Below are 16930 nucleotides of genomic sequence, written 5' to 3'. Positions count from 1 at the left end.
TCTTGTTTTGTCTCTGGCTGTCACTTTTCCCCCTGTATATACTACACCTACTTCTCCTCCTAATCTTTTACTCAGTAAATATCTGGAACATCATAAGTAAACAAGTATCTTGTAAGTTTACATTTCACACACATAAGGCCAAGAGCTCCCTGGGGACAAGGATTGTCTTGTTCAACTGTGTAGTTCCCACAATACCTGGCTTAGTACTTCTCTGTGCCCCAAAGGAATACATACATGAAGAAGTGGGCTTTCATCACAAATTCCTCAGGGTCTACAACAGAAATAGTCTTTTTAAACTGACCATTTTGTTCTAACAGTCTCTGATCCCCACTCCAGCTGAAGGTACTTGTATTTCCATCCTCACCCATTAGCTGGCCAGCCCAGGGCCAAAGCTAATGGGTGAGGATGGAAATACAAGCACCTTCAACATCTGCTACACCAACTTCTTCCTGGTGGGTTTCTCTGGACTACGAGAGTGGTGGCCCCTCCTGGTCCTGCCTCTTGTCTTCCTCTATGTGACCATCATCTCTGTCAATGCCCTGGTCATCCACATGGTGGTTGCCCAGCAACATCTGCATCAGCCTATGTATATGCTCATCACTCTGCTCCTGGCTGTCAACATTTGTGCTGCCACAGCCATGATGCCTAAAATGCTGGAGGGCTTTGTGCATTATGCTAACCCCATATCGCTGCATGGCTGCCTGGCCCAGGTGTTCTTTATCTACTTCACCTTCCTCCTGGACTACAACCTCCTCTGGCCATGGCCCTGAACTGCTACATGGCCATCTGCCACCCACTCTGCTATTCTGACCTGATGACCTCCCAGCTGCTGGGACTGCTGGCCATTCTTGCCTTGACATAGAGCCTGGGAGTGGCAGTAACCTTGGTGGTGCTAACTGCAAAAGACTGATTCTGCTGGACAGCGTGATTCGACACTTCACCTGTGAGTACATTGCACTGCTGAGCATAGCTTGTGGAGACCTGACCTTCAACTGGCTGGGGCTGGCTATGTGGTTGGTCACTGTAACCTCTGATCTGGCCCTGCTGGGGACCTCCTACACCTACATCATCTATGCTGCCTTCCGGATCTCTTCTTGGGGAGCCCAAGCCAAGGCCTTACACATGTGTGGCTCCCACTTATTGGTCATCCTCACCATCTACCTCTCTGGTCTTTCCACTTCCATCATCTTCTGAGTAGCCAAGACTGTGTCCCAGGATGTCCAGAATCTACTCAGTGCCATATACTTGCTGCTTCCAGGGGCCTTGAATCCTGTCATTTACGTCGTGAGTACTAGGGAGATCCAGCAACATGGAGGAAAGATGCTCTGTGGAAAGGAAACAGCTTAGAAGGCTGGGGAGAAGCCAAAGAGGCTGCAGAACATGAGAGTGGAAACTGCCAGGGTGAGAGGACTTTACTAACTTGGGAAGTTGAGGCTATGATCTCTGAGAAGAGATAAGCAGGCAGTACTCAGGGACAGGCTCAAATCTCCTCAGCAGATTATGGGCTCAACAATAGGTTCCCTCTTGGTCAACTGTTGCTTGTTAAATTCTTAGAATGTTCTTTGTTTTCACACCCAGTAATAAAATTGCATTTACCTATCTATCCTTCTTAGTTTATTTTCTCCGTCCTCTTTCTCCCAAATCCTGAGAAAGTCCCAACTAATATCTAGATGTATGGGGCTTCACTAAGGGAGTCTTATAGAGCAAGTCATACACAGACCACAACCTGCCTGCCCTAAACATCTAGTCTGAAACAAATAAACAGACAGGCACTTCCCTAGGGCCCAGTCTCTCCCAAACATAGCCGAAGCTTGACATGAAGTTTATTCTGACCTAATACACAGGTCAGCCTGAGGCTTCCAGTCTAATTCAAGTAGCAGGCTGGGTTCTAGAGTCCAGTCAGTCCCAAACACAGGTTTCCTGAGATCCCACAGCTGTACAGGCACACAGGTCAGGTTTACCCTGTGATGTCCAGCCTAACCCACACTAATAGGTCAGGTCCTGCCCAAGGGTCCCCAGTCCGTTATACACCCAGACCACCTTCTTCAGGGTCCCAGTCTGACCCAAAGACCAGAGTAGACTACCCTGGGGAATCCAAACTCAGCCAAACACACAGATCAGATTTTGAGGCCTCCATGCTGACCTCAGGCACACAGATAGGGTCCTGCACTGGAGCCCAGGTCTGATCCAAAGACCAGACTAAGCCCTGATCTGGGATCCAGATCCAAGTTGGAACCAAAGCTATAGTTAGGCCATTCTTCCCTTGACAGCCAATGTGATCTACCTAAAAGCTAACTCCTGCTTAAAAGACTTCTACAGCTCTGGCTGGACACAGTGGCTCACACCTGTAATCCCAGCACTTTGGGAGGCCAAGGCAGGCAGATCACTTGAGGCCAGGAGTTTGAGATCAGCCTGGCCAACATGGCGAAAGCCCGTCTCTACCAAAAATACAAAAATTAACCCGGTGTGGTAGTGTGTGCCTGTAGTCCTGGCTACTTGGAAGGCTGAGGCAGGAGAATCACTTGAACCCAGGAGGCAGAGGCTGCAGTGAGCCAAGATCGAGCCACTGCACTCCAGCCTGGGCAACAGAGCGAGACTCTGTCTCAAAATTAAAAAACAACAATAACAAAAAAGCAACTCCCACAGCTCCTTATCATCTACGGAAGGGAAGAGTGTTCAGGTAATGTTCCAGAAAAGGGCTGTGGTGCCTGCACACTGCACAGAATCATCTACTAAACAAGCCTGAGTTTTCTCTTCCTCTGTCAGTTGATCATAGGGAACTCCCCATGAGGCCATAGGTGTAGGCTGAGGAAGAAAAGGCAGTGTAGCAGAATTGGAGACCTCAGGCTTTTGGGTCACTTCTTCATGGTCACTTGTGCCTTCAGGGTTTGCTTGATATTGATTTTGTATGTATCACTTCCATTTGATGATGGACTGCTGCTGTGCATGCTCAGCTTTATGGCAAGTTGAATCAGACAACAGCCAGCTCAAGTCACATGGTAATGTTGTGGCACATGGTTAAGTGTTCAGTCTCTACTAAGGCAAACCAAAAGCTGTTTCTCAAAAGGAGAGTAGTTATGCACAGCGGATGATGGCAGGGCTTTGATCCAAAATCCTAAGCACCTGTCCTGTGATTCACTTACAGGGGTCTGCCAAAGGCTCCAATAAGCATCTCTATCTGCCATGGCCACTTCAAGCACCATTGGATCTGAGGGATCAGATGGCCCAAGTAGCAGAGAAACTTCCCTGGCAGCCTGGACCTGTGGCAGTGCTATCTCTTGTTCTGGGCCCCAGAACTAGCAGCTTTTGGTAAACAGGATGGAGTAGCATGCCCCAGTGTGCTGCTCCAAATGAAACCTAAATTCAATGGGAGTAATTAGATTTCAGAGTGGCATATGGAGGCACTCGATTGCCATAACCAAGCTGGAAATGGTTACCAGTTTTTACCTCCAAGACTCAAAGAGGTACACTAAGTATCATGCCTCTTTCTTGCTTGTAGGAGTCAGATGCAACAACTTATCCTTCACCTTAGAAAGGGTATCTCGAAATGCCTCACACTAGATGCCTAGAAATTGTCCTATGTAGAAGGTGGTCCTGAATTTTAGTGAGATTTCCCACCTTCTGACAAGCAAGTATTCTACCAATGAGTCTAGAGTAGTCACTACTTCTTGCTCACAGGTCCAATTGATATAATGTCACCAATGTATTGGACCAGAGTGATCTCTTGTGGAACAGAAAGCTGATCAAAATCCTGTAAACTAAACTATGATGTAGGTTTGGAGAGTTTATATACCCATGAGGTAGGACAGTGAAGGTGTATTGCTGGTCTTGCTGGCTGAAAACAAACTTGTTTCAGGTGGTCTTTACTAAGGGGTATGAAGAAAAAAGCATTTGCCAGATCAATAGCTGCATACCAGGTACGAGGATATGTGTTAACTTGCTCAAGCAATAGAACTGCCTCTGGTTGGAGTCATCACCCAGTTAAGCTTATGATAATCTATTCTTTCTCCAAAATCGTATCTTCTGCAAAAGCCAGACAGGTGAGTTGAAGGGGGATGGAGTGGAAATTATTTCTGCATACTTTAAGACCTTGATGGTGGCACTAATTTCTGGCATCCTCCCAGGAATGCAATATTGATTTTGGTTTATCATTTTCCTAGGTAGAGGCAGTTCTAGTGGCTTCCACTTGAACTTTCCCACTATTATAGCCCTCACTCAAGTCAGAGAACCAATATGGTTGGTTCTCTGTGTCCGCTGCTGAGTGTATCTATTCCAATTATGCATTCCCGAACTGCATAGTGAAATAACCACAGGATGGTTTCAGGGATCCCTGGAGCCACTGTGAGACAGACTGGAGCTAAAACTCCATTGATCACCTGATCTCCATAAGCTCCTACTCCAATTGGAAGACCACAGTGACATTTTAGTTACCTGGAACTACTGTCAGCTTAGAGTCTGTGTCCAGTAATCTTCAAAAGGTTTGATTATCTTTTTCCCAATGTAGTTACTAGTAAAAGGCCATAGATCCTTCTGGGAAAGGCTGGGAGAAAGATTTAACAGTATATATCTTTGACAGTGCAGTGGGATCCTTCCTCAAGGGGACTTGGTCTCCCTTTCATTTGAGGGGTTCTGGGTCTGTAAACCAGTTCAAATCTGGGAATTGATAGAGGGGCCATAATTCTGGTTTTATTATTCAAATTAGATTTGTTCACTTAACCTAAAACTCTTCTGCTTATATAGATCAAGTTAGAATTTAATAGATTCCCCACGTATTTCACCTCGAGGAACTCCATGATCACCTAGCCAAACCATATCTCTGTGAGTCAGACTTGTTTTTTTGTTTTTTTTTGTTTGTTTGTTTGTTTGTTTTTGGAGACAGAGTCTTGCTCTGTCACCTAGGCTGGAGTGCAGTGGCACCATCTCAGCTCACTGAAGCCTCTGCCTCCTGGGTTCAAGCAATTCTCCTGCCTCAGCCTCCCAAGTAGCTGGGACTACAGATGCGCACCACCACACCAGGTTAATTTTTGTATTTTTGGTAGAGACAGGCTTTCACCATGTTGGCCAGGCTGATTTCAAACTCTTGGCCTCAAGTGATCTGCCTACCTCGGCTTCCCAAAGTGCTGGGATTACAGGTGTGAGCCACTGTGTCTGGCCTAGTCAGACAATTCTGATTGCTGCTTTAACTCTGCTGTCCATTACAGTAACCATTTGAACTACTTCCTCTATAGTGTACCAAGGCAGGACTGGCATTTCAACTTCATTTAGGGCAAATTTTGGTTCATGTTTCAACCAAGCAACCAACCAGCTAGCGCAGGATCTTTTTGATCCCCCATGCTGCAATATTAAATCCAAAATCTCTGCTTTGTGGGCCCCTATCAATAAACACTGCCTGATCCAACTTTATGTTCCTTCCACCATTATTACGTACCCTAATATCCATTTCCACACATATTCTCAAATGGGAAGAGTCATGTAGTTCTTTTTGAGTGTAGCACACCTCCTATATCTCACTTAGTACCTCACCTTTGGGGCCTGCTGGGACTTGGATCTAGTTACAGGTTTAGAAGGAAAGAGGGGCGGTCAGGGTGGGTCCTGAGGACAATCAGCAGAGTCCTGTAAGGCAATTATCTCAGAGGAAGACATTAGTTTCCTCAGGGAAAGCAGTTAATGTCAATTAGATATAATCAGATTGGGTAAATCAGTTATCTCTGCTTCTACTGGCAATGAAGACGCATCAGAATTTAGAGATTCAATACTACCAGCTTCATCAGGATCTTCCCATGAGTCATCATTCCAATTTTCATGATCCCATTCATTCCCAGTCAATATCCTCACTTTAGTAGCAAAGGTACCCTGCAAGGCTGGGAATTCAATTTGCATTGTAACTCAGGCACTTGCAAAATGAGATTCTGGGTTTGGTTTCAGAAATCTCAACTCTGCAGCTACAGAAGGTAAAGTTTCTTTCAAACCAGACAGACAAATGTTCAGGTCTAGTACTTAAGTTGAGAATTCAAATCCCTGAAGTCATCCTTTTCTTTCTCCAAGTTATCCAGTGCAATTAAGAGCAAGCAGCCAATCTTATTAGTTTGACAAAAAGGTTTGAAGGTATACATATATCTCTGTCAAAACATTAACTGAACATGCACTAAAGGAACAAAGACTTTGGCGATCATACGTGATAAAGAATAGTCTCTGCAAAATTAGTTTGGGCTGGGCACTGTGGCTCACACTTGTAATGCCAGCTCTTTAGGGGGCTGAGGTGGGTGGATCAGTTGAGGCCAGGAGTTCGACACCAGCCTGGCCAACATAGCGAAACCCCATTTCTACTAAAAACACAACAAATAGCCAGACATGGTGGTGCACACCTGTAATCTCAGCTACTCAGGGGACTAAGGCATGAGAATTGCCTGAATCCAGAGGCAGAGGATGCGGTTAGCCGAGATCACACCACTGCATTCTGGCCTGGGTGACACAGTGAGACACTGTCTTAAAAAAAAAGTTTGGAAATGTCTCAAATGGAATACTACAGTCTTCAACATAGCAATGAAACAAAAAACAGTAAGCTCTGGAGTAGAAGAATCTGATTACTGGAGTTACCTCATTATAATAGTCAATTTCAACAACAAAAATCACAAGGCATACAAAATAAAAGAAAGAAAACATGGCCCATTCAAAGTAACAAGAAAAAATGACAGACACCATCCCTGAGAAAGCCAAGACATTGGATTTCCTCAACAAAGACATTAAAACAACTGTATTAAATATACTCAAAGAGCTAAAGGAAAAGATGAACAAATAAATAAAGGAAATCAGAAAAACAATTATTAACAAAATCAGAATATCAACAGAGACAAAAATTACAAAGAAGAATAAAAATTCTGGAGTTGAAAAGAATAACTGAAATGAAAAATTCACTAGAGGAGCACAATAGATTTGGGCAGGAAGAAGAGAGAATCAGAAAACTGGAAGATAGGACACTGAAATTATCAAGTCTGGGAATAGAAAGAAAAAATAAAGGAAAGTAAATAACGCCTAACAGACCTATGGAAGACCATGAAGTCGACCAATAGATGCACTATGGAAGTCCCTATAAGGAGAGAGAAAAGGGAAGAAAAATTATCTAAATAATGGCCAAAAACAACCCAAATTTACCAAAAGACGTGAATCTACAAATCCAGTAAGCCCAGTAAGTCCCAAGTAAGATAAACTCAGAGACCCACACCAAGACACATTATAATGAAATTGTCAAGTCACTAAGATGGCTATTATAAAAAATATGAGCTGGGTGTGGTGACTCACACCTGTAACCCCAAGACTTTGAGAGGCTGAGATGGGAGGATTGTTTGAGCCCAGGAGATTGAGGCTGCAGTGAGCTATGATGGTACCACTGCACTCCAGCCTGGGCAACAGAGCAAGACCTTGTATCGAAAAACGAAACAAAACAAAAACAAAAATATAAAAAGTAAGTGTTGGTGAAGATGTGGAGAAAATGGTACCCTATTGTATTGCTGGTGGAAATGTAAAATAATGTAGCTGCTATGGAAAAGTTTGGTAGTTCCTCAAAAAGTTAAAGATAGAATTACCATAATTTCCAGCAACTGTATACATAACCACACATACCCATGTATACCCCTGTATACATACCCAAACGAATTGAAAGCAGGAACTCAATAGATACTTTTAAGCCAGTGTTCACAACAGCATTAGTCAAAATTCCTTAAAAGGAGGAAAGAACCCAAATGTCCATCAAAAGATAAGTGGATTAACAAAGTGTGGTAGCCTAGGTGTGGAGACTCATGCATGTAATTCCAGCACTTTGGGAGGCTGAGGCAAGTAGATCCTCTGAGACCAGCCTGGCCAACATGGTGAAACCCTGTCTCTACCAAAAATACAAAAATTATCCTGGCATGGTGGCATGCACCTATAGTCCCAGCTACTTGGGAAGCTGAGACACAAGAATCACTTATCACTTGAACCCAGGATGTAGACGCTGTAGTGAGCCAAGCCAAGATCGTACAGCCTGGATGACAGAGCAAGACTCTGTCTCAAAAAAAAAAAAAAAGTGTGGCATACATAAAGAATGAAATTTGGATACATGCTATAAACTGTGAAAACATTATGCTAAATGAAATAAGCCAGACATGTATTCCATTTATACGAGGTACCTAGAATAGGCATATTCATAGAGACAGAAAGTAGAATAGAAGTCACCAGGGACTTAGGGGCAGGGAAATGAGGAGTTAAGGTTCTTATTGGATACAGAGTTTCTGTTTGGGATGATGAAGTTCGGGAAACAAATAGTGGTGATGGTAGTATAACACTGTGAATGTGCTTAAGTCACTGAATTGTATGTTTAAACATAGGTAAAATGGTAAATTGTATGTTATGTATATTTCACTACAAGAAAAAGATAAAGAAAAAGGCATAATTTCCTCCCCGAATTCTCAAAGAACAGAAAATTTTTTTTCAAATTTGACTTTTTTATGAAAGTAAACGACAAAATTAATCTCATACAATCACTTAGAAATGTTTAGCTTTATTTCAGAATAACCTATAGGACCATATCCAAATAAAGGTCCTATCAGTACTTCTCAAGAGTTATCACTCAGTTTTGCTTCTAGAGACCCACCAGTCAAAGCAGTAAAACTAAATCTCCTTAACAAAACTGAAGTCATCAGAAAATCAGTGCTAAAGGGGTGATGAAACTTTACTTAATCACTCCCTGTATGCAAGAAGACTTATTGCATTCCTAAAACTTCTACTGTGATTCCCAATATATCTGTTTTTTTTTTTTTTCTTTTTTTCAAAAGCATCATTTTGGTGAAAATTCCAATATATGAGTTTAAAAAAAAAAATCATTATCATCATAACAGTACTTTAAATCAATTATTCCTTTTGCCTGCAACAGGGTCCAGCAAAGCCTTACCACCTCAAGCAAAATCCACTACACCTATCTATGCTCAAGAAGTAGTTTGGCTACTGAAGACATGCTGGTCTCTTCCAAGCCTTTCCTCAGGATCCACACATCAGACATTCATCTCTATTCTCCAAAGAGCACACCATGGCTGCTGTGTTCCTCTCCTTCTCTTCTTCCTCCTTTGATACCTTTTCCTTATCTTTTAGCTTCTCCTTATTTAGAGTGAACTGGATTGGATTAGCCGCTGGTCTTGTCCTTAAATAATACATCCCAGTCTTCAAACCCTATAAGGAAAGTAAAGACAATGATTAGGAGAAACTCTGTGAGAATACTAGACATTCCTGGCTGGGCGCTGTGGCTCACGCCTGTAATCCCAGCACTTTGGGAGGCCAATGTGGGTGGATCACTTGAGGTCAGGAGTTTGAGACCAGCTTGGCCAATATGGTGAAACCCCGTCTCTACTAAAAATAAAAAATTACCCAAGAGGGGTATTGCATGCCTGTAAATTTCAGCTACTTAGGAGGCTGAGGTTGCAGTGAGCCAAGATTGTACCACTGTACTCCAGCCTGGGCAACACAGCAAGACTCTGTCTAAAAAAATATAAAATAAAATAAAATAATAATATTAAAATAAAATAAAATGCATTCCTGGCCAGGCGCAGTGACTAACACCTGTAATCCTAGCACTTTGGGAGGCCGAGGCAGGTGAATTGCTTGAGACCAGCCTGGCCAATATGGCAAAACCCCATCTCTATTAAAAATACAAAAATTAGCCGGGCGTGGTAGCACACGCCTGTGATCCCAGCTACTCAGGAGGCTAAGACACGAGAATCGCTTGAACCCAGGACAGAGGTTGCAGTGAGCCGAGATCACGCCACTGTACGCCAGCCTGGGCAACAGAGTGAGTCTCTGTCTCAAAATACATACATACATACATACATACTTACAGACAGACAGACATAAAATAAAACACATTCCCATGAACCAGATGAAACTTTTTTTAAACTTGGAATTCTATCTCCTCTAGGAGTACTCTCAAAAATGCTTTGCAAGTCAGATAGAAATACCCTGTTCTTTTCACCCCTAAAACAGGCTTATCTCTTTGGAAAGGTCAAACATTTTTATTCTTTTGTCTTTGTTTTTATGTATATGACTTCCAAGTTTGCCCAAGACAACATGTCTGCCTTAGGTTATAACTATTTAGAGAGCTAGACTGTGTCTCTGTATAACAACAGACTAAAAGACTTCAAAGATAAAGATCATCATCTTCTATTCAGTATCCTCAGTGCTGGCACCTACTGGATGTTCAATAGATGTTAAATTAAAAAACAAATTTATAATTCTACTTAAATACCCAATACATTATCAGGGAATAAGAACATAATCTAAAATTACCGACTTTACAGCTGGCAATGACTAGGCTAAGTAATCTGGCTTTCACTTTATAAGTGAGAAAACAATGGATGTTTTCGAACAGTGGGTTGAGGTGTGCAAAGTTTTATTTGAGGAATGGTGGTAATGCACACAAAATGGCTGGGAGCAGAGATATTAGAAGGAATAAGGTCAGTTTAGAATAACAGCAGCAGAAAAGGAAGGAAGATATTTAAGAAATAATACAAAGGAACAGTCAACATAACTTGGTAATTATACAGAGAGTAAAGGAAGGAAAGGATCACAGGTAACTCCAAGTTTTCAAACCTAAGAAGGAAATAAACCTAACAGAAACAAGAAAATCCAAGGCAAGACCTTGATCTGGTACAAAAACCATCGGTTGGTTTTAATATTCTGGATTTGAACTTAAAGAACTTCTAGGTGATAATATTTAATGGGTGGCTAGAACATAAAATCATTCCAATGCCAAAATATCTCAAGCTGGCAATTAAGTCCTCCTTGATATTCTCTACCAACCTGCTTCCAGCCGTAGAAGTGCATACTAGTGAGTTTGCCATAGTTAGGCTCAGCAATGTGGATATTCAAAGATTGGCTTTGATCAATGAAAGCACCTCTCTCAGCTGCCATCTTGAGAACGGTTTTCTGAGAGATTTCCCACACAGTTTTATAAAGTTGCTTCAGATCATCAGGAATTTCTGGTATGCTCTAAAGAAGGAAAACCAAATGTTTACTTTACTCCAGTTAAAGAAAGCAGTGTGTAATTAATAGAATAGTGACACAAGGTTTGACCCTGGTTTTACTTCCTTCCAGATCTGACCTTACTATTCAGTATCATATGATATGATCCTTATCAAGTTTACCAAGACTATTTAGGAAGTTGAACAAAACCCCATCTAACCAACCAAATATCAATCTGGTGACAGTAATTTCAGCATCCCTTTTCTGTTGGTTTTTGATTTCCAATATATGTTTTTGAGAATTAAAAATTGGTTTATGACCCAAACATTCATTCTTCTAGAGGCACTTAAAGAAAGGAAAAGTCAGAGCTAAGCAGCAATAAATGACCCTTGAGTTTTGCAGAAAACACAAAAACCAAGGGCTGTAATTCACAGGGATCAAGGTAAGCAATGAGATAAAACCCTTTAAATAAGCTAGGATTCCAAACTCCCTTTGGAATCCAAATAAATCAGGTTTTCTTAGGTCTAGGGTTAACTTTCATTAAAACACACAGACTAGCTAATGCTAATTTCTGTCATCAAATATGGAACTGTTATAGGACTCATCATCTGTGTTGCTAAGCAGACCAACATTTAGCCAGACACCTCTATCTGCAAATAAATGCCTCTTGACTCTTAGTTGCAAATATTTACACTATTTGTGACTCTGTCTTTTGGACTATCAGTCCTCAACCATGATTTTTAATTAAGCTTGACTCTCTTAATTTCAGTCTATCGATGATCCCCCAAATTTTGATGTACTTTGGAATCACCAAAAGAATCTTTAAAAAGTATTAATGTCTGAGACCAGGCACGGTGGCTCATGCATGTAATCCTAGCACTCTGGGAGGCCAAGGCAGGCGGATCACCTGAGGTCAGGAGCCTAGCCAACATGGTGAAACCCCGTCTCTACTAAAAATATAAAAATCAGCCGGGCATGGTGGCAGGCACCTGTAATCCCAGCTACTTGGGAGGCTGAGGCAGGAGAATCATTTGAACCCAGGAAGCAGAGGTTGTAGTGAGCCATGATCCCACCACTGCACTCCAGCCTGGGCAACAGAGACTTTGTCTCAAAAAAAAAAAAAAAAATTGATGTCTGGCTCCTGCTCCTAAACATTTAATTGGTAAAGAATGCAACCTAAGCTTCAGAATTTTAAAAGTTCCCCAATTGATTCTAAGATGCAGAAAAATTGAGTACTACTATTTTATATTATTGCATAAAAACAAGATGGTAAGGGCTATGTAAAGATGTGTACAATCCTAGCACAACAATGAAGAGGTGAACACAGCTACATAAGCAAAGCCTAGATGAACACAATGAAGTTATTTTCTCCATTGTCTGGCATGAGTGAGGAGGTACCACAATGTCCAACTCAGCCCCTGCAGAGCACATTTCATTTTCATTCTATACCTGAATAGAGCCATTGCATGCAATAATCTGGTTTTTCATCTCTTCATGCCATAGGCCCCGCTCAGTAAGATCTTTCAGTAAGTGAGGATTTACAATCTGAATGGAAAAGCAGAAAATATATGAAGAAATAACAGTGACAGCTTAGAAAAGACTACAGCTTTGAAGCTTAAACTAAAATCACCTAAGAATTATTTAATGCTAGATTGCTTGGTAAATTCTATTTTTATAAAAATGAGACATCAATGCCACCACACAAAAGCTACATTCCTTTAAGATCTTGACATCTGTTATTCAAGAAACAATATAATTAGCCAGGCATGGTGGCGCAGCACGCCTGTAATCCCAGCTACTTGGGAGGCTGAGGCATGGGAATTGCTTGAACCCGGGAGGCAGAGGTTGCAGTGAGCCAAGATCACACCACTGCACTCCAGCCTGGGTGACAAAGTGAGACACTTTCTCAAAAACAACATCAACAACAACAAAAACATTGTGGTGTGGTAATCATTATATAATATATACACATATCAAATCATTATACTGTATACCTTGGATTTATACACAATTTTTATTGTCAATTATACCTTAATAAAGCCGAAAAAATATTTTAGTTAAAAAAGAAACATACAGCATTTGAAAAGTGAAAAGAATAGCGTCTAAGATGGGTAAATCTATAAATACTTAGGTTAAAAAAATTAGAAACGTATCCTTCTCAAACTTTACAGAACTTTATTTCAAGATATCTGGAAATTCACAAATAGTCTTTTAAATTGAGGTTCTCAAATCCTAGCTACACATAAGAATTACCTGGGAACCTTAAAAACAAAGAAACAAAAAACCACTGGTCTCACCCACCATAAATTCTAATTGGTAACCAAGTCTGAAAACCACTGCCTTAAATGATACTTCTTTACATATTTTGAGTATCCTAACTTAAGCATCTGGGGGAAGTTATAGAATACATCACTATGATTATATAATGATTAAACATTATGTTAACTCTACTATCAACAATTTACTTTCATACTTGACCCTCAGTAATTCATTTTTTCAACAGATTATTTATTAAATGCCTATTGTGCTGAAATATTAATAACAAATAATAATATTGGAGATGAAGATGACTCTCTTTATCAAAGCTTTGCACCCAAACTAAGAAAATGGGCAAATTAAACACGAGTGAGCATTTACTCCCAACATCAGGCTTTCAAAAAGTCTCCCTGTAGGGCTGGTTGTGAACTGCTCACCTGAAATTCTCCTGACAAGACTCTGCGAGTATAGATGTTGCTGGTGTAAGGTTCAATGGACTCATTATTCCCCAGGATCTGAGCAGTGGAAGCTGTAGGCATCGGGGCAATAAGTAAACTGTTTCTTATACCATACCTACAGAAAAGGAGATTATCAGCTACTAGTCCCAAAGCTACAATCTGCCAGGAAAGTAGTTACTTTAAGTCACTGTAGTAAATATAGATAAATGTAGTAAATGTAAATGTAACATCATACATGCATTGAACTCACATGTTGACTTTCAAATTAAACTACTACAGGCAGGCAATTCCACAGTATGGGTGCTATTATAGCTCCCTCTCCTCTTAAATGTCTGATTCCTAAACTGAATTAGTATAATTTTTATTGTTGGCAATCCTTATCATGCCATGATTTATGCCACTTGGACTGTGGCACTCAGGAATCATAACACTTGATACACTATCTTGCCTAGGGAAACATTCAAAGTGCTGTTGAAGTGCTCCCCACCTGTATTAGGGTATGCTCATCCAACCCTCATTCTTTTCTAAGTGCCTATAATATCACTGTGCTAGGCCCCTTCTGGAAAAATAATAATGAGAAAGTGGTCAGAATCAGACAAATATCACCGTAATTCTCCATTATCCTGTAAACAGGAAGAAATTATGCTCAAAGTATATTCTTCAATTATAAGTTCCTGGAAGAAGGTTAACATCTTTTGACAAATCAATGCCCAAGAGTACTTAAGAGAGAATATACTATCTGACACACTGAGAAATCTCCCAACTGCCCCTAGCTCACCTTCAAAGCTCAGCCTAACTGATACCAATTTTAAAACATCTTTCCTGATCAGGAAGGCACAAATACAAATGTCAAATACAAATATCTGCTCTGCAAACATTTTCTCTGACTTGTACCTTTCCATACACCTTAACTACTTGTCTTCTTAGTCTCAAGTTTTTAAAACACAAAGAGCCTGTATTTCCTACATTCTATACCTATGGATTCATAAGACGCTTAGCATACAGCCTCATATCCTGATGGAGTCTGTACAACTGGATATAGTTTGGCTGTGTCCCCACCCAAATCTCATCTTGAATTGTAGTTCCCATAATCCCCACGTGTTATGGGAGGGACCTGGTGGGAGGTAATTTAATCACGGAGGAGGTTACCCTCATGCTGTTCTCATGATAGTGAGTTCTCACAAGATCTGGTTTTATAGGGGGCTTTTCTCCCTTTATTCAGTACTTCACTTGCCGCCATATTAAAGAAGGACCTGTTTGCCTTCCCTTCTGCTATGATTGTAAGTTTCCTGAGGCCTCCCCAACCCTGCAGAACTGTGAGTCAATTAAACCTCTTTCCTTTATAAATTACCCAGTCTCAGGCAGTTCTTTATAACAGTGTGAGAACTGACTAATACAACTGGGTTCTCTACTTTTTAGTTTTTATTATCTTTTCATTTACTTTTTTTGGGGGGTGTTTCTCCACCTTACTCTGTCACTTTGTAGTGAGGTATCAAGCAAACCACCAACTATCTTCATGTCTTTACTGCCTCATCTGTAAAATAGCAACACTATCTGTCTACAGACAGGAAACTGTTGTGAAAAGTCATACATATATGATATATTCAAACTATGGAATTGTCTGTAATAATTAAAAACATTAGGTAGATCTACATGTACTAAAAGAGAAAGAGCTCCAAAATAAATCACTAAATAACAAGTCTCAAAATACATCAAGTCTTTTTTTTTGAGACAGAGTCTCAGTCACCTAGGCTGGACTACAGTGCACAATGTCGGCTCCCTGTAATCTCCACCTCCTAGGTTCAAGTGATTCTCATGCCTCAGCCTCCCGAGTAGCTGGGATTACAGGCACGCGCCACCATGCCCAGCTAATTTTTGTATTTTTAGTAGAGACGAAGTTTCGCCATGTTGCCCAAGCTGGTCTTGAACTTCTGATCTCAAGTGATCCGACCACCTCAGCCTCTCAAAGTGCTGGGATTACAGATGTGAGCCACGGTGCCCAGCCCAGAATACAAGTTTCATCACATTTATGTGACAAAACCGTGTGTGTGTACCTATCCGCAAATGTACTGAAAAAGATCTAGAAAAATACACTCCATTAACAAGGCTTATCTCTGAGAAAAAGAATAAGTTACTTTTTTGGTTTGTTTTCTGAGACAAATGGTTGGCAGAAGTATGAAGAAGGGCTTTTACTCTCGATTTTATTTCTGCATTTGAGCTTTATTAATAATAAATTTGTGTTCATATACTAATTTTGAAATTAGAAAAAAAAAGTCATGTAAATAAAAACCTAGGCCATAGTATTTTGAGGGGGGAAAAAAAATATATATATATATATAAATATAAATATAGTACAGGTCCATTTTCTTAAAAGTTGAATTTCCCATGTAAATACACTCTTGGAAGTGTGTGTGTACTCTTGGAAGAAAACCGAAAGGATGATAAGATGCACACAGGGTTTCTGGGGGAGGCAGTATTAGTATAATTTTCATTTTCTCTTTCCAAATCTATGTTTTCCTAAATTTTCTAACATGTATTATTTGACTAGGAAAACAATTTTAATTTAACAATTTTAAGGCAAACAGTTATTTTTTTTAAAGAGCATTTTAAAGCTACTGCTTCATTCTCCAAATATTAATCACTTTGCATATGCATTAACCCATAAATGACAAAGTCATCACGATAGAAAACAAAAACAATTTGCTTTGTTATTCACTCTGCAAAACATTCTGCCTGCCTTCGAATCCATTATGCTTATTAATTTGAAAGGTCTACAAAAACTCAATTTTAAAACTTTTCTTTCCTATAGTTAAAACACATTACCCTCCAAAAACTCTTCCAAAATCCCTTATTCCTATGACAAAATCCCTTATTCCTATGACAATCAATTCAAACAAAAGCCATGTATATGGCCGATGTAACTAAATTGGGAAATAAATAAGAATCAAAAACATTTAAAAAAAAAAAAAAAGCATAGTTGGAAAAAAGCCTTAATGAGAAAGAAAATTACCTAATCTAGGTGTGTTAAGTTCCTAAAATAAGATCAACTAATAATAGCAATTCCTACCATGTACTGAAATGCTTTCATTGTGCCAAGCAACTTGCAGGTTGCTATATATAGATTATCTTACAAAGTTTTTTCCCAAATAGTTTTGTGAGATAGGCCATTTTAGCCCCATTTGTAATAAATGAGTTTAAGAAGTTAAAATGACATATCTAACTTCTGAAGA

The 16930-nt window shown here is 40.2% G+C and overlaps 1 protein-coding gene and 1 pseudogene across 2 annotated transcripts in view; one reads left to right on the top strand and one right to left on the bottom strand.

Moving 5' to 3' along the window:
- The first annotated feature begins 395 nt into the window (after positions 1-395).
- LOC105549270 lies at positions 396-1347 on the top strand (annotated as a pseudogene).
- Positions 1348-8516: 7169 nt separating this feature from the next.
- RRM1 (ribonucleotide reductase M1) overlaps positions 8517-16930 on the bottom strand; it is a 48328-nt gene continuing 39914 nt past the window's right edge. For both annotated transcript variants that reach the window (XM_011993724.1, XM_011993725.1), the window contains 4 exons: positions 13680-13815; positions 12436-12531; positions 10825-11013; positions 8517-9201 (listed from right to left, as the gene is read on the bottom strand). In XM_011993724.1, the coding sequence (XP_011849114.1) occupies positions 9013-9201; positions 10825-11013; positions 12436-12531; positions 13680-13815 (610 nt within the window). In that variant the 3' untranslated portion in view covers positions 8517-9012. The remainder of the gene's footprint in view (positions 9202-10824; positions 11014-12435; positions 12532-13679; positions 13816-16930) is intronic.

Source organism: Mandrillus leucophaeus, unplaced genomic scaffold (genome assembly GCF_000951045.1).
Source record: "Mandrillus leucophaeus isolate KB7577 unplaced genomic scaffold, Mleu.le_1.0 Scaffold432, whole genome shotgun sequence".
Classification (NCBI taxonomy): domain Eukaryota; kingdom Metazoa; phylum Chordata; class Mammalia; order Primates; family Cercopithecidae; genus Mandrillus; species Mandrillus leucophaeus.
The sequence above is the reverse complement of the archived record's forward strand: the minus strand, read 5'-3'. Positions and strand labels throughout refer to the sequence as shown.